The 24832-nt window shown below is 35.0% G+C and overlaps 1 protein-coding gene across 1 annotated transcript in view; it reads right to left on the bottom strand.

The window, feature by feature from the left end:
- Positions 1-24832, bottom strand: part of SCN7A (sodium voltage-gated channel alpha subunit 7) — a gene marked incomplete at both ends in the record, with an annotated part of 61526 nt that overhangs the window by 23408 nt on the left and 13286 nt on the right. The window contains 7 exons of the mRNA XM_080927292.1: positions 1217-1573; positions 2112-2282; positions 5203-5441; positions 6393-6489; positions 14348-14554; positions 19484-19625; positions 22140-22209. Of these exons, the coding sequence (XP_080783418.1) occupies positions 1217-1573; positions 2112-2282; positions 5203-5441; positions 6393-6489; positions 14348-14554; positions 19484-19625; positions 22140-22209 (1283 nt within the window). The remainder of the gene's footprint in view (positions 1-1216; positions 1574-2111; positions 2283-5202; positions 5442-6392; positions 6490-14347; positions 14555-19483; positions 19626-22139; positions 22210-24832) is intronic.

Here is a 24832-nt window from a genome sequence, read left to right on the forward strand (position 1 = left end):
AATGAAAAGATAAGCTCCAGGGAGTTGGCCATATTACCAAACTCAATGTCTAATTCTTCCAGTGCCATGTAAACAGTCATTACATGAAATATCGTCTCATAGTAAATGAATAGAGTCATGTAATGCAAAACTAATTAAAAATCATTGTATAGAGATAATTTTCTAAACCAACAATAGTGTTTGGCTTCACTATCACTGAGAAATATAATCAATTTCTGTTTAATTTACAGAGAACTATTTTTAACTTTGTATGCAACACTTGCACATGTATAATCCTTTTGGATTATTGCTTTTCTTTCTAAGTCTTTTGCAAAACAATTGATTTTCATGACATAATAAAGAAACAAAATTTAAGAAATCTATAAGAAAATATAAGAAAAACAAGGAAGAAAATTTCAAGTCCCATTTTTTGTTCTATGAAAAATATTTTAAAATTTTATGCCATATTATTATTTTAGAAGCAATGAAGGCTCTTTACTCAGTCCATTCAGCAGTAGTTCAATGGTAAAGCAATTGAAAAGTAAAAGCTTTCTTCTTTATCTAATGCAGAACTCTCATATACCTACTGGTTTATAATCATTGAAAATTAAAAAAAAATTCCTTGTCTAATTATAAGTCTACCACATATCAATAGCATCAGTATCTGTGGGCATGCATTCTGGGCATGACTCCACCACTACGAATTCCCCAGATAACACCAGTGTGCTGGTGTGTTGACAGCCACTGTTGCATTTAAGTGCTTCTTAAGGTTTAATGGACAAACAAATCTTTTGGGAATAGAGTTACAAGGTGAAATATGCTTTCATATACTTGTATGGAATTAGAAACAGCAGGTCTAACCATTTCCATGTGATTCCAAAACTACTTTGATTAACAATAGTATCACCTTGTACTAGCCAAGAGATGTATGGGAATTACACATGTAATATTAAAGATTAATGCACTTCAATAAACTATATGCTATAAATAATTTTATAAGTACAAATTTATTAACAAAACACATTCTTTGGGAATAAGACTTAAGTTCAGCATATATTTTTCAGTTACTACATGGCTCAAATTGGACCAATTGCATTTCAATCATTAATCACTATTTACCCATTACTTTGGACAATGCAGCTACAGATTACTGGATTCCACTAATCCATCAATCACAAATATGTACAACAGGATTCTTTGTTGTTGTTAAGAAGAAATAAAGACAATCAATACTTACCAATAAATTTCCAACTAAAATGACCATCATGTAAAAAGGAATACACCAGGCCTGGCCTGCAACTTCCATACACTCCCATAATGTCTCTATCCACTCTCCACAGAGGATTCGGAACACAGTCATGTAGGCATGGAGGAAGTCACTCATGTGCCAACGCTGGCGTTGACAGTCTTGATCTATGTGGCAGACACATTCCTTGTAACTTCTACCAAACAGCTTCATGCCGAACACGGCAGAGAAGTAAATGAATATGACGAGCAACAGCACCAAGTCTTTCAGTGCTACCAATGTGCTACCAAGGATGCGCATCAAATTCCTAAATGGTGGTCCATATTTTCCCAGTTTTATGAATCTCAACTAATAGACAAAAGTAAAATAGGGGAAAAATCAACAAAGGAATGTTCTTGATTATAATGAGCAATTAATTTTTTATCAGAATTATATATATATATATATATATATATATATATATATACTTATATACACATTAAAGTCGTACCAATTTCAACATTATTGATAAAAACAAGTGATTACATTAATAATCATCTCACACATTTTAAAATCTTGTACACTAATTCTATATATATGTTCTTAACCTATTTTTTAATTCACTATCACTATCGTATTTTTCTTATTGAGACAGGTTTGAATTTTAATATCTGGTGGGCATAAATATCCACCTTTTGTTTTTCTTTATAACATTTTTGGTTTTTCTTATCATTAATATTCTCTTGCATTTATGTTCACTGAAAACATTACATATTCTCAGGACTGAATGAATTTTACAGAGGATCCTAATATTTCTATTTTAAAATGTTTCAATATTATCCTTTTATGTTCATGAACGGGAGAGATACTACAATAATATGAAAATTTGCTTTTGAATTCTACTTACTGGGACTAATATAAAAACAGTTATTCCTTCAATATTTGCTAGTAAAGTTTCTGTTAACCCAAAAACCACAAGTATACTGTCAAAAATATTCCAGCATATTTGGAAATATCCGTATGGATGCATAGCGATTATCTTCAAAATCATTTCTATTGTGTAAATTCCAATAAAAATCTGAAAGGAAACCAAACATATGGTAAGAACATTTCTCCAGAGGAAGGTAACACTCACACACAGGCCTATGATGTGGAGGAAGCTCCACACCCCGACTTGCTACACAGTATTGTTCAGACCTTTGTTGGTTTAGGGTCTGTACTTGGTTTCTATTTTAAGTCCTAATGCATGGCACATGATAATTTAATAAAATCTATTTTTGAAGAAAGGGAGTATCTGAATAGTAATTACATTTGGAATTCTCTCTCTCTCTCTCTCTCTCTCTCTCTCTCTCTCTCTCTCTCTCTCTTCTCTTTCTCTGTCTTTCTCTCTGTCTCTCTCCCTCCCTCCCTCCCCCTGCCTCTCTCTCTCACTCCCTATCTATCTATCTATCTATCTATCTATCTATCTATCATCTATCTATCTATCTATAAAACACACATTAAGACACTTAAACATTTAACTCATGAAAGAATGTAAGAATTACGTATTTATGCATCTGCATGCAATGACACTTTGTAAAAAACAAAAAACAAAACAAAAAACAAAAAACAAAAAAACCAAAAAAACTAGGACATCATGAGTTTTGCAGGCAAATGGATGGAACTAAAAGAATATTATCCTAAGTGAGATAACTCAGACCCAAAAGAACATGCATGGTATGTACTCACTAAAACGTGGATATTAGCCCAAAAAATACGAAATATCGAGGATATAATCCATAGAACTTAAGAATGTTACCAAGCTGAAGGGCCCCCAAGTGAGGACTCCTCAATCCCCCTTGAGAGAGAGAAGAAAGCAATAACAGGAGAGGGGCAGAAGAAAGGAGGTTCCTGGGTAGGAGAGGAGACAAGGAGGGAAAGGGGGAAACATGATCAGATATTGGAGGGGACTGAACTGAAGAGTTGAGGTCAATGTAAAGAACAAAAACAGGCAACCTCGGGAGATAGGAGATGGGGGACACTCCAGAACACACCAGAGACCTGGGAGGTTGAAGACTTTCTGGACTCAAATGGAGGAAACTTTAATGAAGTGCTTTATAGTGGGGAGAGGGAACTTGTAGAGTTCACCTCCAATAGAAAGACAGGGCATCAAGTGGAGGTATGGGGTTGCATCTCACAGTCAAAAACTCTGACTCAGAATTGTTCCCATCTAAAAACACTGCAGGGATAAAACTGGAGAACAGCCTGAGAGAAAGGCAGTCAGTGGCAGGCCCAAATTGGAATTCAGTTTAAGAAGAGGCCTGACACTGTTACTGTTGCTGTGGTGTGCTTAAAGTCAGGAGCCCAGCATGTCTGCCCTCTCAGCCTATCAAGCAGCTGAAAGAGTCTGATGTAGATACAAACATCCAATCAATGGACAGAAGTCAGAGGCCCCTGTGGTTAAATTGTGGATAAAGCTGACATACATAAAAGAGAGGACTCCCTGGTCTGCCTCAGTGAGAGAAGATGCACTTAACCCTTGAAAGACTTGAGGCCCCAGGAAGTGGGAAGGTCTGGTGGGATGGGATGGATGGGTGGGGACTTCCTCTTCGAGTCAGGTGGGGGGGGGTGAGATGAGGAGCAGTCAAGGGGACTGGGAGGGGGATGAAGACTGGACTGTAAGAAAGGATTAAAAAATAAAAAACTAGGAAGTATATTTGAAAGAGGAAAGGGGAAATGTTGTAGTTATAACCTTTAAAAAGTACATACATGATCAAGAAAAATTCCTGAATAAATGTATGCAAATTATTTTTCAAATGTTATACTGACAGTAATTTCTAAACTATTGTTTTTTACAATTTTATTTATTCATTAAAGTGTGTGTGTCTGTGTGTGTGTGTGTGTGTGTGTGTGTGTGTGTGTGTTTCAGGGTGGTGGTGACATATACCTTTATTCCCAGAATCAGGAGGCAGAGGCAGATGGATCTTTGAGTTCAAGGTCCACCTGGTCTACAGACTGAGTTCTAGGGCTGCACAGAAAAACCCCATCTTCGAAAACAAACACCAACCAAACAAAAAACAAAACAAAACAAAAAGCAACTACCCTTCCAAAAAACCCAAAAACCTAAAACAAAAATACTGTGTGTGTGTGTGTGTGTGTGTGTGTGTGTGTGTGTGTGTGTGTGTGTGCAGGTGCATGCAGAGGCCAGAAATTCAGATCCCTATTGAAGCTAGAGTTACAGTCAGCTTTGAGCTTTCTGATATGGGCGGCAGGTACTCTAGTGACTGAATTTAGGTCCTCTACAAGAAAACTATGTACTCTTAACCACTGAGCTATCTCTCTGGTATCCCATTATTATAGTATTAAGTAAATGTATATTTTTAAATGTACTGCTGGTTTGTTATATGTATAATATTTAGCAACTAAATAAGAAAATTCAGTTAAAAGATTTAAGCAATATTCATTTGCTTGAGTGTTAATGTGTTTATAAATCCATAGAAATCCATTTCATTTATTGCATTGTTTATGAAAAACTACTCATAAATCTCAAAAATGCCTCATTAAAATAATAAACACCAACCTAACTAAAAGAGAGACAGTTAAAACAAATGGTTTTATGGACTGCTGTAGTCAGGATTTAGAATGCAGAAGAGAGCTACCATTCACACTACCACACCCCTGGGGTATGATTACAATAGGACATCCATACCTAGAATGTATGTTTGGGAAAGACTAAACAATAAATCATTTCCATTTAATTTCATTGCCAAGAGGCAGGATTGGATTCCCAATATAAATGATAGAATTCTGAGTTTTAATTGTCAAACTTTTGACAATAACACTATTTACAATGCAGGGGCTGAAGTGAACATGATAATAACAGACCATCTTACTCAATACCAGAACAATCCATGCATACAGCAACATAGGGGGTTATGAGATTATCCAATAAGAATAACAATTACACTATTACAAAAGCCTGAAAGAGTGAGTGAAAACCATGAACGATGAGCTCTTACCAAGTTTCCAATATGAAGGACAGACATGAGATCCTCACTCATTGGAAAATGTTCTAGGGCCAGAAAGCATATGTTTAAAATGATGCACATGACAAGGAAAAGATCAGTCAATGGGTGTGTTATGATTCTGTCAGCAAACTCGCTCAGTTTCAGCCAACATGGAGAACATTTCCAGATGAAGCAGGTTTTAGCAAACTTATGCCAACCCAGTGGGCATTTTTTTCTGGATGTTTCTGGTTCTAACATGAAAGATAAGAAAAGTTAACTATTGAAAAATAAACGTTAAATTCTTGACAGTAGACAAATTGAACACTTTCATGCAAAGAGCTCTACCGATCTTGAGTTTGTATGTAGAATTAGCATATACTATACAAATACCCATGTCTTGTGTTTCTCATAAACAAAGTAGAGTGAGAATGAGATGAGTTTTAATTTCTAGAATTATATGCTCTATATTAGCTCTTGAAATTGTCTATGATGAAGAACCGACTGGTTAAATGTAAACAGAGGGTAGATGAAGTACTCTTAGATATTGTGATTATACGAGTGATCTTTATACGAGATTAGGACAAAGACTCTGCCACCCAAGGCCCAGATCTATCTTCCCATCCCAACAGAAGTACTAAAACTCTCAAGCTGAGCTGAGATTTACTAACATAACAGTCAGTTAACACATTTTTTTATTTTATATGTCTTAGTTGTGGTGAAAAATCTGTGAACCATGGGCAGGAAACTGCAATAAATAATCAATCGATTAAAAACCCAACTACTGTGCAATGACTAACACTTCATGGCAGAAGATATTCAAACCGAGGCCATTGCAGCAGCAATGGGAGATGGCTTCACAATGCTTACGTTCACTACTGAAAATGACACCATTCTGCTGTTATTTCATTGCACCTCTTAAATCTGTGTCTATTCCTCTCTGCAGTTGGTACAGTATGCATTCTATGACTCTACCATGATATCTTTTAATGACACTTTCTAATGGTGAAGAGACTTCATTCTGAATTTTCATATAGTGTTCACCGTGACGTCTTCATAGTGTCACTTATGTTTTGCTTGTCCTGGCCTCGATTCTAAAGGAACTGCTCAACGATTTAAGAATGGATTTTGCAAACAGTTCAATACCAAGAATTGTATAATACTGTGTTCAAGTAGGTTTTTTTTTTTTTTTAATTTTATTTTACCTTCTTTGTTTCCAAGGGCGGTGTCTTCCAGTATATCCAATGTGGTGTTTACAGAAGTTGGTGATCTTTTCTTCATTTCTATTTGTGTGGTTTCCATCTGAAAGAGGTTTCATGGGTTTAGTAGTAGCTAGCGCTCCACTGTCACACCACGGCAGCATGACATTAGCGGCATATGGAACCTGACCTCTCTTCAGGTTCTTGCTTTCAGGGCCTTTTTGTTCCATCACTGGCCCTTCCTATCGCACTGGATGTACTAAAATTATTTATGATTATATGGAATATAAATGCTAAAGTTCGAAGGCAATCAAATTTTACTCTGAGCTGAACAAAAAAATGGAGCAGTAAATGTTAGCAGTACTATTTATATTTATAAAATTTATATTCAAAAAGTAATTTAAAGCAATTATTAGATTATTATAGAATGCCCATTTGATGAATATGCTTCTTAGTAATGAAGATATTTCCCTCAAACAACAATATTTTTGTTCAAATACTAACTTTATAACATGCTCAATTCGCTCACTAAAATTAATATTATTTGGATATATTATTAAATAAATCTTGAAGAACATAAAGTCCTGGATTGGATTTAAAGGGTTGTTTGAATGGATTATGTGTGACAGTAATATGTGTAACTGGTCTAAGTCACAAATGAATCATTCCTTAAAGTGTCTCATGTCACCTCAATAATGTTTTCAACATACACTCTGTTGTGTTTATCTTCTATATGTTTTACATTTACTTATTGTTTGTGAGTGTACTTGGTGTGTGCTTTGTGTGTGTCTCTGTGTGTATATGTATGTGAGACTCAGACTAGACTCAGTTCCTGTTTTCACCATGTGGGTCCCTGGGATGGAACTGGGGCCATTGGGTTTAGTTGTGTCTTGCGAATCTTTTAAATAATTTTTAAAAGATATTTTGCAGTAGATGGTTACTATAAAATTAAAATCTTTGGTGTGGATGCTTCAGTTTTACTAAGTCATAACATCACAGGAAAAAACAAACAAATCTCCCGGGACAGTATTGTTGAAGTTCATACACAGTAATGCTAAAACTGTCATAGAACTACTGTTGCACAAGTCTAGGGATGAGCAGCAGTCACGGTCTTCCAGAATCCAGACTCTGGTCTTTATATTCTGCTGTTTGACAATTTATGGCATTGTACATCTTATGTGGCCACATAGGGATTTATGAAATCACTGCATTAACTTCAGTATCAATCAAATTTCATAGCTAGAGGCAGAGGATATTAAGACCAGCTATATAGCATATTGAGTTTCATCACGAGGATGAGACTCATCAGATCTACTGAGCCTCACTTCACTTTATAATTAGGTTAAAATGTAAGCTAAAATTTAGGAATTTCACACTAGTTGTTTAATAAAAGTACACATATCCAAAAAAAACTATTTTAGCTGAATTGCAAGGTTATATATAAAATTGAAGTTATATCTCATGAATTTCTATGACATGATCTTCAACAGAAGTAAAATTTATTTCTATGATCTGACAAGGATTTCTCAGGAAATACTCTCCATAGAGATTATAGTTTCTGATGTAATTCATAATATCTCAGGTGATCACTTATGACATAGGAGTTGACTCACAAGGAGTTGATTTAGTCAACAACAATTTGCTGGAATCCCACCAAAGAGCAGTCGGCGAATATAATTATCAATGAGGGACAGGAAAGAATTGGGGTGACCCCAAACCTAGCCTTAACAATGAACAACATATGACAGACCCCAGTTTTCAGTTTCCTGAAGATATGAAATGAAACTCAGATGTGATATTATTTTGGGACACATCCCCTGTTTCCCTAGGAACATTAGAAAGGGAAGCTTCACAAGCGCCCCTATAAATTTTTAAAATACCAAGTACAAATATCAGTAATGTGGATCACAGTTCCTTCCAGGCCCATCAAATGACCTGGAGAGGAAGACAAATAGAGTCAACGAACCTAGACCCTTGAGGGCTCACAGAGTCTGAAGCACCAACTAAAAACATTTGGGGCTGGACCTAGGTCTCCCACACATATGTAGCAGATGTGCAGCTCACTCATCATGCAGGCTCACAGCAACTGAGGTGGAGGTTGCCCCTAAATCTGTTGCCTGTCTGTGAGTCCTGTTTCTCTAACTGAGCTATGTCTAGGCATATTGTGAGAGGATATGCTTAGCCTTGCAGAGACCTGATGCACTAGGTGTGGGGAGATGCTTAGTGGTGTCTTGACATTCTCAGAAGAGAAGGGGGCAGAAAGATGTGTATGGGGGACCTGGAAGAGGGGGAGGGCTGCCATTAGAATGTGAACTGAATAAATGCATTAATTAACAAAAATAAGGATAACATTTTTTCCTTTTTTTTTTTTTTTTTGTATCTTGTTTCAACTTCCTGCCTAACTTAAAAAAGCATGATTCTTTTTCTATATATGTACTCCGGTTCTCTCATCAGGTGCTGAGACTTAGAGCTTGCCTCGCTTCCTACTTTACTCTCAGTCAACCTGGACTAGAGTTTCCATCTTGATCTACTTTCAATTGCTGTGTCAAAATGATGTTAGTACTGTGTGTATGTGTGTGATGGTGTATGAATGCCTGCATGTGTGTGTACTTGTGTGTGGTAATTGTGTGTGTGTGTGTGTGTATACCCTCCATGTGCAGAGGTAAGAAGACAGCTCAGTGAGATTGATTTTTCTCGGTTCACTTTTAAATGGGGTCTAGAGCTCAAACTCAGATCATCAGGATTATATGACAAGGAAATTTCTGTGATTAGCACTCTCCCTGGCCCCACCTTTAAACTGTTTTATTAATGAAATTAAAAACTTATATAGAAACACAATTTGCCTTTCAGAGAACTAAGTAGTTAAGTGATGAGCAATGGCTTCAACCCACAAGTAAAAAGCAATAAAAGAATGTCTGGGTGAATCACCATCCTGACCTCAAGCTGAATTACAGAGAAATTGTAATTAAAAACTGTATGGTACCAGTACAGAATCAGGCAGGTAGATAAATGGAATAGAATTGAAGATCCATAAATGATATCCATATACCATATATGGTCACTTGATCTTTGACAAAGGAGCTAAAACCATTAAATGGAAAAAGGACAGCCTCTAAAACAAATGGTGCTAGTTCAACTGGAGGTCAGCATATAGAAGAATGCAAATCAGTACATTCTTATCTCCTTGTACAAAGCAAGTCCAAGTGAATCAAAGACAGCCACGTAAAATCAGATACTCTGAAAATATTAGAAGAAAAAGTGGGTAAGAGCCTTGAACACATGGGCACAGAGGAAAACTTTTTGAGTATAACACCAATAGCTTATGCTCTAAGATCAACAATTGACAAATGGTACCTCATAAAATTAAAACGCTTTCGTAAGGCAAAGGACAATCTTACATCCAATAGAGGGCTGATATCCAATATATACAAAGAACTCAAGAAGGTAGACACCAGAGAATCAAATAACTCTATTAAAAATGGGGTACAGAGCAAAATACAGAATTCTCAACTGAGGAATATCGAATGACTGAGAAACACCTAAAGAGATGCTCAACATCCCTGGCCATAAGGGAAATACAAATAAAAACATCCCTGAAGTTTCTCTTCATACCAGTCAGAATGACTAAGATCAAAAACTCAGATGACAGCAGATGTTGGTGAGGATGTGGAGAAAGAGGAACACTCAACCATTACTGGTGGGATTGCAAGCTGGTACAACCATTCTGGAACTCAGTCTGGAGAATCTCCAAAACATTGGATATATTACTACCTGAGGACGTAGCTATACCAATCCTGAACATATACCCCAAAGCTGTCCAAAAATATAACAGGAATGTATGCTTAACTATGTTCATAGCAGCCTTATTTATAATAGCCAGAGGCTGGAAAACAACCCAGATGTCATTCAACAGAGGAATGGATACAGAAAATGTGGTATGTTTACACAATAGAGTATTATTTAGCTATTAAACAATGATTTTATGAAATTCTTAGGCAAATGGATGGGATTAGAAAATATCATAATGAATAAGGTAACCCCATCACAAAGCACACACATGGTGTGCATTGAGTGATAAGTAGATGTTAGTTCAAAATCTCTGAATACCCAAGATACAATTCATAGAACATATGAAGCTAAAGAAGTAGGAAGATCAAAGCTTGGATACTTCAGTTCTTTTTAGAAGGGGGAACAAAATGCTCAAGGGAGGAAATAAGGAGATGAAGTGTGGAGCAGAGACTGAAGGAAATGCCATTGTAAGGCTGCCCTACCTGGGGATTATTCCCACTTACAATCACCACAACCAGACACTATCACTATTGCAGATTCTAAGATGTCCTTGCTGACAGGAGCATGGTATTGATTTCTCCAGAGAGGCTTTGCCAGAGCCTGACAAATACAGAGGTGGATGCTTGCAGACAACCATTGGACTGAGCAAGGGGTCAAAAATGGAGGAATTAGAGAAAGGACTGAAGGAGCTGAAAGGGGTTTGCAAATCCATAGGAAGAAAAACATCAACCAACCAGGTCCTCCAAAGCTCTCAGAGAATAAACCACCAACAAAAGAGTACACATGTATAGAACCATAGCTACAGCTGCATATGTAGCAAAGGATAACCTTGCCCAAAATCAATGGGAAGACAGGCCCTTGGTTCTATAAAGTCTTGATGCCCCAGTGTAGAAAAATGCCAGGCCAGGGAGGCAGGAATGGGTGGATGTGTGGGAGAGCACCCTCATAAAATAGGCAGGGGTGGGAGAGATGGAATAGGGGCTTCTGGAGGGTAAACCAGGAAAGGGAGTAACATTTGAAATGTAAATATATACAGTATGCAATAAAAACAAAGCAACACAAAACAAAACAAAATGTCTGGTACCAGTGCATAGTGATTAATGTTTGTTGTTGTTGATCCTCATCAAGAATTACTCACTTAAATTCAACAGTAACTATTAAGTGACTTTATATGCTGTCATTAATGTTACTTTTGAAATTCTGCCAAAGATGTAAGACTTTCACACTGGTGTGCTATTCTCCATTCAGATTATTCAATGCTCTTATATTTTCTCTCCTTTTGGTTCTCTAAGTAATTTCTGATCTTTTATAATTATTATCAGATGTGAACTGAATTTATTAGGAAAGAATATGAGCATTTATGAAATATGGCCCTCAATTTTTCTCATCTGAAATTCTGGGAACTGTATCTCAAGGTGTATCACACACACATACAGTGTGATATAGCATATGCTACACATTCTGCAAAGAGAATGGCATAGACTAAATGGTTAATGTCTCACAAAATTAACATTATACTCTTATGACCTAGTTTATATTTAACTATACGTTTTTCCTAAAAACGTTATGTGTTGCATCTGGCTGTTGTGGTGTATGCCTGTAATTCTTGCAAGATGAAGTCAGTTGAAGGATTTGTTTATGACCTTCTGGGCTACATGGTTAAATTCTAAATTCTAGGTTAGTCTCAACTACTTTATGAAACCTTATGTTGAAAAAGCAACCACCCCCACCAAAAAAAAAAAAAAAACAATCAAACAGAAACAACAACAAAAAAATCAAAAAGAACAGTGAAAACAACAAAAACACAGATCAAGTAAGTGTCGGTAGTTTTCTGGTTGTAATACATCAAAGCTACCTGTTATATGGTCTATGGTACTGACGGTGACATTAATAATATGTATTTTTCATAACATGCTTTTGCACCACATGATGTTTTGTGCATGTTTCCTTTGAACTTCATGCCACCTATATGACATAATATTAATGGTCAATGGTTTATTGATAAGGAAGCTGCTTCCTAAGTGAGATAGAATTGGAAAAGGTCATGAATATATCATGTAGCTAAAAATGAATTCAAGTCCACATGTGTATGACTGCAATACTACACTTTTAGTCAACAAAATTCTCAGAGTTCCTATGGTATGAGAATTTGTCCCGTGTAGTCAGTCTCTTTGTAAGTCCATTTTGAGAAGTTGAACTGACATAATATCAAAAGGTCATTCAGTAACCGAATTCTTTATGTTTTTTCATGTATAAAGACCAATGGAAATAAAGAGAATTTATAAAAATGGATTTTATTCTCAATTTCAAAAAAAACCTATATATGAGAAATGTTCTAGGTTTCTTTCAGGAAAGAAAATATTTATAATTGAAAATTTTTAATAAATACCAGGAAAGATTTATTAAAACCAAATTTACTAGGTGAAAATTGAAATTTAGAAATGCCAAAGCTCTTTCATAATCAGATCTATTTCATAATCAAAGCTAATGGAAAATTTCATCTAGGAATAAAGAAAGTATTGTTAAGCTATTGGGTACATTGGGATTAGCAAGAAGCTCTTGAGTTCCTAAAATGCCACTTTCAAACAAATTACACAGTCAACATTTCCTTCAACCCTTCAAGTTCAATCTGAAGGACAGAAATCCTTTGTAATTTTCTTTCTTACATTTTATTTTTGAGTCATAAAGGCCTCTTTATGTACATGTTTTGTTCATACAATCTATAATTACTTCTTGTTCAATGGCATGCCTGTTATGGGCACAAGTGCCTATGACCTCCTTGGGTACATTCTAATATCCTGTTGTTCAAAATTTCTCATGGGCTACTCTTGTTTCCCAGAGCCTGTTCAGTGAGGGTAACAACATGGAGGAATGGTTAGCCTTCGCTGCTTTTAAGAAGGATTTTTTTTTTTTGTATTAACAAATCTCTCAGCTAATCTTTCTACAATTTCTTAGGTCTAATTGCTTATTGATCTGTTTTACTCCATCTATACTATTCGTTTGGAAAATACTTCCGGAATGTACTTTCTCTCTGACTTTTGTTTTCTGTTTCAGTTTTGACTATTTTCTTGTCTTCTGGAAGAGGTGTGATCACTCACAATGCCAGAAGGTACTCATTGTTGCATTCCTCTCTTCCTTCATTCTTATTTAAACATGTATGGTTAATTAAATTTAAAAAATGATGCTGTACAGTCTTCCAAACATCACTTCTGCTAACACTTTCAGATTCATAAACTGAGTTTTTATAGAAGGCTAACTATCTGAAAGTTATTTAAGTATGAGACTAGGGGATTTAAAATCAAAATAAAATATTATAAGGTAAATAAAATAAATAATTGAATATTGTTAGATTTATTATCATAGATTCAATCATCCATCAATAAAATAATTCCAGATATTATGAAGACCTTTGTTTAATGAGCAGGCCAAAGGTTTATTTCTTTTCTTTATTCTTATTATTTCACTTTCTAGCTTTAGCACTATATCTTAAGTAACTTATAGTAAAAATTAAGGAGGCCATTATTTACATTTGAGCACACTGTTCAAAACTAATTCTGATGTGCTATCTGAAGCATGTCGGAATTAATAAATTAAATCCTTTTTAGAAAAATGTCATTATAAGAACACAGCATATCAAGTCTTTCTCAATAGTAATGCAAATTTGCATTAACCTTTATACATATAGAATATGCAAATACATTGGTCATTCTTAATACACTATATATAAAAAGAGCAAGTATATACAGGACAGTAAAGTAAGAATTTAAAAGTGAGTCCCTTTAGGTGAAAACTTTACAAAAACTGTTTTAAATTAAGTATTCCTGTGTCAGTGTGTATATGTGTTAACATGTGTGTGCATATGTATGTGATTGTCTTGTTTGCGTTCATTGGATACATGTGCTTGTCGAGTCCAGAAGAGAATGTCAGAGTCATCTGGAGTTATAGTTACAGGAAGTTATACTGAATGATGTGAATATGGTGCACTACTTTGACCTCTGCAAGAGCAGTATATGCACTTACCTGAACAGCCATCCTACCTGCCCTTACAAAAGCACTTGATTTTCTGATAGGATTGTATGCAAAAATATGTTCATCTGACCACACACAAATATGACACTAAGACACTGAGGAGTTCCTATAATACTATGAATCTTTGAAGCACAAATTTATACCTTGGCTGCTTCATTTTCTTCTTTGAGTTCTTTCACAGTCTGTTGACATTTAGGATCCATGTCTCTGGATTCCTCAGAAGCTCTCTGCTTTTCCTTTTCATAGGTCATTGTGAGTATGCCCAGGAACAAACTTGCCATATAGAAGGCAAACCAGAAACTGATCATAATAAAAAATATCATGTAGACCTTCCCTGAAGCATAAAGAATCTGCAGAAATGTGGATCACAAAGATAGAGAGAAGCATTATTATCTTCCTCTATAGTTTCCTCATTCAAGATGAAAAATAAGCTATTGTTATGAAATTATTTAGTCCTACATACAATATATTCAAAGCATAATTTATGTCTTCAGTTACTACTTAAATAAACAAAAGATAAAAAATAAGTATGTCTTATTTGCTTTCAATAAGATATAAAATATATGTTAGTAAGTCAAGAGATGAAATTAGGAATTCTCTTAATTTGATTCCTGTCTTCATTACCAAAATAAACACACTGAAATAGAAAAACCTTAACTCCATATAATAAAAATCTGGAAAATACTAATACAGCAGATGTTTTATTTCTGTAAGTATTGGGAGATTTCAAGGTATGTTTAGAACATCATTTTCTTTCACCATCAATTTATAGAAAAGGCACATGTGAAAACTCAGGCTAATGGAAGTGTTTCTCTGCAGAAAAGAGTTCCTGCCTTGATTAATTCTTCCGAGAAACCAAGTAAAATAAATAAGACATAAGTGACATCATTATGGAAGAAATGTTTCTGGATAATTTAATGAAGAATTTTATATTTTTGAATACAACTAGCTTTGATTTCATAATAATTACATATGATGGATCAAAACAAATCTAGCAAATCCAATCAATTTTTTTGTTGACTAAGTGCACATGAATACAAGTAAAGGAAGCACAATCTTAATTTTTAAGCTTACATTTGAATACATAGAAAACTGTTATCTACAGAAAATATTTTGTGGCTACAGTAAGTTAAAAATGGTTTTGGAATAGTAGTAAGTTCCAAATTTACTCTGAAGCAATATCTTATTTACTTAGAACGTGTGAGTCTTTAAAAGTAAATTTTTATAATTGGATATTACATTGAAATAGTTATTCACAATTTAGAATGTGGAATTACTTTTCAAAACACTTAGATATATAATTGTTTAGATTTTTAACATACAGTATGGGCTCTAATATGGGCTAAATAACTACAAAGTATTTTCTCTTTTTAAAGAGAAGAGATTTATACAGCTCAGACCAGTTAGTCTTGTTGTAACCTCTCCAACTCCAATCAGACCATTTAATGACAACACAACTCCATTAATATGAATGCAAGTTGTGTGCCTAGATGGGGCAGTTCTACCACTACACTACTTTATTCCCCAGCTATGAGATTCTTAAAACTTGCAGATTCTCCAGGCCAGGTGCTTCAGCTCCATCTTCCTTCCACCACTTCGTTCTCTTCCAGAGAACCTCTCCTTCACCTCTCTCCAACCCTCCAGATCCACCTTTTTTCCCCTGCCCAACCACTTGCTCTCACCTGTATTTTACAAATTAAAATGGAAAGAAAGTTCTGATGAAGTCACTTGAGTATATGACTAGGCAGCCCTTCTTGTGGAAGTAGAATTAGCATCAAAATGCAAACAGCTGTAGGACAATATATAACAATTTAGCATCATTTAATATTTTCCTGCCTCAGTGGTTGGCATTATAGTTGTGCAACACCTACTCAGACTCAAGATATACATCCTTGTTATCAGATAATAATGAGGACATTATTGTTTTATTAGGTCTTAGTAAAGTATCAGCTAATGCTAGAACTGATTTCATAGTATTTGTGTGAGGCTAACATGAATCAACGCATACATTTAGCACACAGATTATCTACATTAAACTTAGTATATTGTTAAACTTGACTCTCTTTATGAATTTTGCTAATGAGTCCCAAGGAATACTGGGACCAAACTAAATATTTTCTAAGACATGAACTGTACTATTTGGTAATAACCACAAAATATCTGAGCCTTGATCAATTGAGTTTATGAAAATGCTAAGTAAAATCTACTATCAAATCAAAGCAAAAATGCAGGAATTGGAAGTGAATGTCATGAGTAGAATCCAAGCCTGAGTACTCACAAATTCTGTTTCTTTTTTACTTCAAGAGACATGGGTTTGACTTTAAAACAATCCTAACTAGTCAGCTTTATATCTATGAATGTGTGAGTGTGTATATAATATATATATGTACACACACACACACACACACACACACACACACACACACAAAGAATTCATTAGTATACAGATTGTTGTTGATGACACAAAAGTTCTTGATTTTTCCCCCTAATTAAAAAGAATCCTTTTGGGTGAGTTTGTTCCCTAGAGGAAAATATCTGAACAAGTACTTAAGCTACCCAATCATGAGGATAAGTAAACACTGCTCTCTCTCTGAAATGGGTGAAGGGAAATGACTCTTGATAATTACAGAAGAAAATTTTCATTTTTGTGGAGTTTTAAAAATATGCATGGAAAGAATTACAAAAACATACCACTGAGTGAATTTCTTATTCCAGTACAGCAGAGATCTTAAAGGATATTGCATCATCAAAAGGAACTTTGAACAATAGTTCAAAGACCATAAATAAATAAATAAATAAATAAATAAATAAATAAATAAATAATTTTGAGGGCAGATTATTTAATAAAACATCTAGACAAATTTTACAAATAAAACACTCAGACTGTTGCATAAGATGCAGAAACATAGCATAAATTTTAGGAAATGAAAATGTAAACACTAACAATTAACTTTGGAAATCAGTTTACACAAGAAAACTATGTTACATCCAACATTTTCATAACTTTCTTTTTATATGCTGTTTTAACATGTAGGGAACAATGAGGCCATACTATCTACACAGAGAACTTTAGGCCAAACAACACTACAGAGAGACCCTATCCCAAAAACTAAACCAAACCAAAACAACAATAAAAGAAAAGCAAAAACAAAAAAGAAACAAAGAAAGAAAATTTCCATAATACAATTGAACTTCATATATAAGCTTAATTTCCTTTTAGAAATATATTATCAACCATTGTCTATGTCAAAAATATAATAGATTATTCAAAATTTTTAAATATTTAAGTTTTTACTTCTCTGTGTGTGTATGTGTGTGTGTGTGTGTGTTTGTGTGTGTGTGTGTGTGTGTGTGTGTGTGTGTGTGAGAGAGAGAGAGAGAGAGAGAGAGAGAGAGAGAGAAAACATGTGTATGTGTCTGAATGTATATTTGCACAATGCTTGGAGGTACATACAGAGATAAGAAAAGAGCACCAAGTCCTCTGAAGCTGGAGTTTTAGTGGGACTTGAGCTATTTTAAAAGGGTGGTCAGATGCAAATTTAGGTCCTTTGACAAAACCAAGAAGTGCTCTAAACCACTGAGCAACTTTAAAGATTGTTCCCTATCATTTTTAAATAACCACACATGCACATATATCAGTGTGACCATAATAGAAATAAATAGATTAGGTATATGACTTGTTATGGAAGTCCATTCTTCAAGCTTATCCACTGTCATTTTCCGCAAACCACCTACAACAGAGCCTCACTACCAGACCTCTGAATTGTTGACACACACGTAAGGTAGTCACAGGTAAGCACAGGCACTGAAACCTCACTGGAGACCATAGCCACTCTCTCTTGCACTATGTAGAGACAGTCTATATATAATTCTGCTCCAGTGGTATGTGGCCTAGGGGGCTCAGAAGGTTCTATAACATATGAGCTGTGGAAGGAAAATAGGGATGGTGGGATTCATCTAAACAGCAACAAGGATGTCATCACCCATGGTAAGATGAATTTTTTAATTGAACAACTTCTTCGAAGTCTCCTACACACTACTCAATAACTGGCAACTGTGAAATTAGAGAACTTGGTGGAAGTGGATTTTGGTCTGTCATTGGCACCCTATCTCGGGGGATCAAGGTATTTGCTTATATTGACCCAGTGAAAGAGCTCGATCAACAGAAAACTTTTTTAAAAGGAATACTCTCAACTCTAAAACCTTTTAGAATTTAGAGAAACAACTTTGTTCTAATATCTGTTGATATTAACTCTTCTGCTTTGATTACATTACATATTTCATTGCAGTGGAGAGGGTCTTTAGAGAAATTGCAGATCTCTATTGTAATAAGTTTTATCCAGTATTGGGAGACTGCTTTACAAAGGTACCTATGGTGAACATTCTTTTATCATCACACCTGGAGAACTGTTTCATAGTTAATTAGAAAATATTAAATAGGATCAAAAGAAGTAGAAAATTTCAGTCAACATATTATTATTCAATGTGTTCCAATCTGATAGGCTCATGATAGTTTTACTCAATAATTAAATGCTCATTGTATAAATCACATATATCAAACAGGTCAGTAGTATGGCCTTTGGAGTAATAAAGTGAGCTCCACATCTAAAAATTTGCCGATGTTATTCAATATACTCAACTCCTATATAAAAATGCGTAAATAGATGTTCTTCATTTTATATGGTATTTCGTCTCAATAAATTCATGTTGGGCTGAATGTGTGTAAGCTGCCTATGTACTATTGTGGCTGAGCACATAAATAACATAGCTTAACCTGATTACACACACCCCAGTAGATGGCTGCTTATAAGACTGTGTGGTTGGTGTTACTGAAGCTGTTGCCATTGCCTATTGTGGAAAGTATGTTAGAACCCAATGGGTAAGATCAGAATAAAAATCTAAGTGTCACTACTACTGAATGCTATTATTAGGCACTACTGTAAAGCTGAAACCTCTGAAATGAAGTCCTTGTAAACCAGGCTCTCTGCATTGACCTTGGAGCACTATTTTAGAGATGAAATATCAAAAGCCCAACACAGACAGGGCACAGGAGCTGATGTAATATTTCACCTTCATCTGCTGAGATTCTCTGATTCTGTCATTGATTTCTTCTTCACTCAATCCCTCTTTTCATACACAACGAGTGTGTGTGTGTGTGTGTGTGTGTGTGTGTGTGTGTGTAGTAATTCCTTTCCAATAACTTGACTTACATTTTAGCCTGTATTTTGCACATGTGGAGAAGTTACCTTTATCATGTGCAGTTCAGAATATCTTCTTACCTGGTGATAAAGCAGTTCAGGGTAATCCTGTGTCATCAATCGAAACACAGCAAGCAGAGCCCAGCCAAAATTGTCAAAACTCGTGAAGCCATTGTCAGGATTTGTGCCCTCTTTTACACACACATAACCTTCTGGACACTGGCTAAAGAAGACAAAGAAGGAAAGAAATGTTTGCTATCAAGTAGATTTCGGGCAATAAGCCACTTAAAAATACTGTCTTCTTTCTGCCAAAGTGCACAGAGAGAGCTCCTTTCATAAAGTCAATCAATTTCCTTTTTAGAGAAAGCACTAAAAATCAGCTGTATTTTAGGTTGATGCACATGAAAAGTGTTGAAAGAGAATTGTAAATACTTACAAATTGACTTTCAAAAAGCTATTGTTGAATGATTGATTTAAATTGACAAAATGTATATATTCATCACACATATGCTTTAAATATTTATACACTGTTGAGTGTCTAAATTAGACTAATTCATACATTGTTCACATATCTACAATCAACATAACAAGAAACTTTGCAGTGTCAAGAATAAACTATTATTCATAATTTTGCTGCTCAAAATCAAATTCAAGAAGCTCAAAGTGTAACTCAGACTCAGTGGTAAACTGTTTGCCTAGTAATTTGAGTATTTTAGTTCAAGCCATAACACAGTAAAAGTAAGAAGACAAGAGGAAAGGCAGGGAGAGAGAGGGGAGAGAGAGAGAGAGAGAGAGAGAGAGAGAGAGAGAGAGAGAGAGAGAGAGAGAGAGAGAGAGAGAGAGAGGAGAGAGGGGGGGTGAAGGGAGAGGAACATAAGAATCTTTGAATGTCATAGTGCAAGTATAAATCTTAGAAAATAGCACTGTTAAAAATAAACTCCAATATTTGAAGGCTTAATCTTCAAGCAATCTCACCTCAGACTCTTAGTCCCCATTATTTAAGGGTGAGAAAACATTTGTCACATTAATAATTGAAGAGCAGAGCACTTGGGGGAAAGAGCACATTAAATATTAATTTTCTTTCCTTCCAGGGAGTTCCCAAACGTTTATCTATGTAGCGTTAGAGTACTGTGGCTCATTGTTATGGTATTGGCTCAATATATTCTATTTTCTTCTCTCCAAAGCTTTGTGTAGTTTCTCTCTCCACATTATTGTGGGGTTGGCCATGGCATAGGCCTTAGACATGTAATGGAAGAAGAGGTTTAATGCGCTTGTACATAGGGGCTTGCTAGACTGAAATCCTAAGACTCAGAGCAGAGGCATGTTGGGTGTTATATTCATCTCCTAGTTTGGGGTAGCTTATGGTGCTGGTAACTATGGTGTTGGAGGTGATATACCACCTGTTTTTTATTAATTGCCTTGAAATACAACAATGTATTCCTAACATTCATAGCCAGATGCCTTCATAAAGTATATGGAAAGTATTGAAAGTAGAGAGCTTCACAATAAACGGTTACAAACAGAAGGCCCCAAAGGCTGGTTTTGAGAATAAAATAGAAACTAAGCAATGAATCTTCTAAATCACTCAAATGTGTAGATCAACTCTACAAGGGTGCTTTACCTTCCACAGGGATTTAATTATTTCCCTGAATGTAAGGGTTAAGAACAAAAAGGAAAGGGGACTATGAGAAATGGGTGGCATATCATCTCTACCGAGAGCAAAGCAATAAGGACCACTTATAAATCAACAAGGTTGGGCAGTGGCTTGTTGCTATTTCCTTATTTGTTCCCTTATACTCTATAGGATAGAGGCAGTGAAGAGCCTAAGAGAATTCAGTCACTTGCTGACAGGCCTTACCACCTAACCTCAAGTCTCTGGACTCACATGGTAGAAGAGAGAATCAACTCCTGCAAGTGAACATTTGACCTTCCTGGGTGCCATGGCCATACCCCAGCCCCCTTTCATTATAGATATGTAATAAAGAGAGTCTCTAGTAGTAACACATGAGAAGACCTTTCTGAATAACTACTGTTTTGGAGAAGTAATTCTATTAGTGTGAAATACATATATAAAATACACATAGACACCAAGTAAATAAAGTAGCAGTATATGTATAACGTACTTTCCTGAAAAGCTCTTAAACTAAGAGCTGATTTACATTACCTTTTTGTTGATTGCAGGTGCTGGAATGTACAAAATATAAACCACATCTTTGTTGGAATTCTTCTTAAGCTACAATAAGCCCCTCTCCTAATTTACCTATTGCTTGTCTAGAAAATTGAGTTAATGGTATTTCATAATACACATTTCTGCTTTTGCTTAAAGTCGATATTTTGGAATTCTACCTTAAGGTTATGGTAGTACTGGGTGGAGCTCTTAATGACAAACTAGACCAAAAATGAGGCTTCATATGTGTTGTTAATTTAACGTGTATACAGAGGAAATCTGAAAGGCTTTGCCCACTTCTGTTATGAGGCTACAGATAAAAAAGGCACAACCTATGAGCCAATAGAGCTAGTCTCAAATCTGCCAAACTAAGAAATACATACTTTTGTTACTAACATTTGCAATCTATGGAATTTTTTTTGAGAAACTTCTCATAAAGAACAAAGCAGCTCCCCCGAATAGCTTTGATAACAAAGTGAGAAAACATAGGCAAAGGAGAACAGAAGCAAAACACATATTCATTCAATGAGTGTTAAAGACAAGCAAGAGGAAAGCATTGGTCCTACCTACCCAGCATCTGTCCTGTTGCCGCAGAGGAGAGCATATCTTGCACCTTCCATATAGTAGAAGTTTTCTCTTTCTGAAAACATAAGAAAGAAATAAGGTTCTATGTTTCATCTTGAGTCAGCCACATGAGGCCCATCTGGCTTTTTATAGGAGATGCACATCTGTCCACGACCTAGAGAAAAAGAGCAATCTTTTGCTCTTTACTCTGCTGTTTCATGAACAAGCCAGGGACCATTGAGAACTCAGGTGCTTTGTTGTTCTGGAACTGAAATTGTTGAGCACTGGAGGAATAGAATATTGAAGTCAGAGTTCAGGAAAATGAATAAAACAGCCACACATGACATTTTGACTGAAGAAAAATACCCAATCTTTCTTAGCAAGCTGAGAACTGCTTTTGAAGGTGTGTTCTCGATGATATTCCAGAACTGAGGCCAGAGTCCTTGGCCTCTTTCCAACTTGAGCCAGGATTTCAGTATTTAGTACCTAGTGCTAGTTACATAGTAATGGCAACCACAAACTTTACTAATATTCTTCATAGTCTACATAATTTGTTGGCACATGCTAAGCTGTTGTTAATAAGAATGCATTATGGTTGCAGATATTAGGTACTATGGCTAGGAATATGCAGGTTTAGGAACATCACACCATCTGTTCCAGATTCAATTCAATTTGTGTTAAATATCTTATATCTAAAACATTTTCTCTAGTTCTTAGTACATTATTGATGGAATGGGAAATATTGACATCATATATATATGTATATATATATATATATATATATATATATATATATATATATATATAACATTTTCTCTGCTTCTTAGTATGTCATTGATGAAATGGGAAATATTGACATCATATATATATATGTATATATATAATATTTTCTCTAGTTCTTACTACATTATTAATGGAATGGGAAATATTGACATCATATATATATATGTGTGTGTATATAATATTTTCTCTAGTTCTTACTACGTCATTAATGGAGTGGGAAATATTGACATCATATATATATATATATATATATATATATATATATATATATATGACATTTTCTCTAGTTCTTGGTATGTCATTGATGGAATGGAAAATATTGACATCATATATATATATATATGTGTATATATATATAACATTTTCTCTAGTTCTTGGTATGTCATTGATGGAATGGAAAATATTGACATTATATATATATATATATATATAACATTTTCTCTAGTTCTTAGTATGTCATTGATGGAATGGGAAATATTGACATCATATATATATATGTGTGTATATATATATATATATATATATATATATATATGTATATATATAACATTTTCTCTAGTTCTTAGCATGTCATTGATGGAATGGGAAATATTTCCAGGCGTTACAACAGTGTTGCACTAAGACAGTCTTCAAGATTACAACATTGTGCGTCAACATCGATGGAAAGAATCAGAGTTCTGGTTTGTTGGTAGGTTGGTTATTTTTTCAATAACCAGTAAAGTAGTAATATTTGTTTACCTTAAATGAATAGAAGATTTTATTTAAAAAATAAACCAATGAGTTATTCAGTAAAAATCAGGAATTAATGTGCATCTCCCTTGATCTTCTGTCCTAAAATTGCTTTTGGATGTAAATAGATAAGAAATAAAACCCCTATTGTGTTCATGTACTTACAGTTCATACTGCAAAATAATCACTGTGCAGTTGGTCACGGAGCTCAACTGTTACAGTTTATGCCAGTGTTAATAAAGCATGAAAAATAAGTGAAATTAACATAAACAGCTGCATTAGTTTGAAGGATTAAATATTTTTTGAGAAAAACATAGACACATTCCAAAATATTGTCAACAGAGATCTAATATGAGAGAAGAGTCCAATATGAGTTTATTGCTAGTTAAAAGATGTATGATCTTAGTATACTCTTAGCTTGGCTAAAATCCCAGCTTCTCTGCCAAGCAGTTCTAAAACCTCGAAGCATCATCCAATAATGTTGCTAATGGTAACACAGTCATTCTTATGCCTCTTTTGAAAAGTTATAATGAGCATAAGTTTATTTACTGATGTCCAAAAGGTAAGAAATTACATTATTTGTTATCTTATGTTTCAATTGTTTTCCTTTCTTTAAAAGGTAGAACTACAAAAAGTCTTAAGAACACACCGGTAACCAAAATCTTATAACTTTATTTTCATATTAAGATGACTATGTGACTTTCAGAGAAATCTCATACATTGTAACAGATAAAATAAAAGTTTACTCTACCTAGGCAAATGTATGGAAGTAGAAGTTATCATCATAAGTGAGGTAACTCACAAAAGAACACTCATGGCATGCACTCTCTTATAAGCAGATACTAGCCCCAAAAGCTTAAAATACCCAAGAAACAATTCACAAAACTTATGGACCTCAAAGAGTAGGAAGGCCAGTAGGTGGATGCCTCAGTACTTCTTAGAAGGGAGAACAAAACACTCATGGGAGGAAATATAGGGACAAGCAGAGGAGCAGGGATTGGAGACAAGATCATCCAGAGACTGCGTCACCTGGGGATCCACCTCATATCCAGCCAGAAACCCAAGCACTATTGCTGATGCCAAGAAGTGCTCACTGGCAAGAGCCTGATATGAATGCCTCCTCACAGGCTCTGCTAGAGTCACATTGAGATAGATGAGGATGCTTATAGCTAACCTTCAGACTGAAC

Source organism: Micromys minutus (assembly GCF_963924665.1).
Source record: "Micromys minutus genome assembly, chromosome: 13".
In the NCBI taxonomy this organism is placed as follows: Eukaryota; Metazoa; Chordata; class Mammalia; order Rodentia; family Muridae; genus Micromys; species Micromys minutus.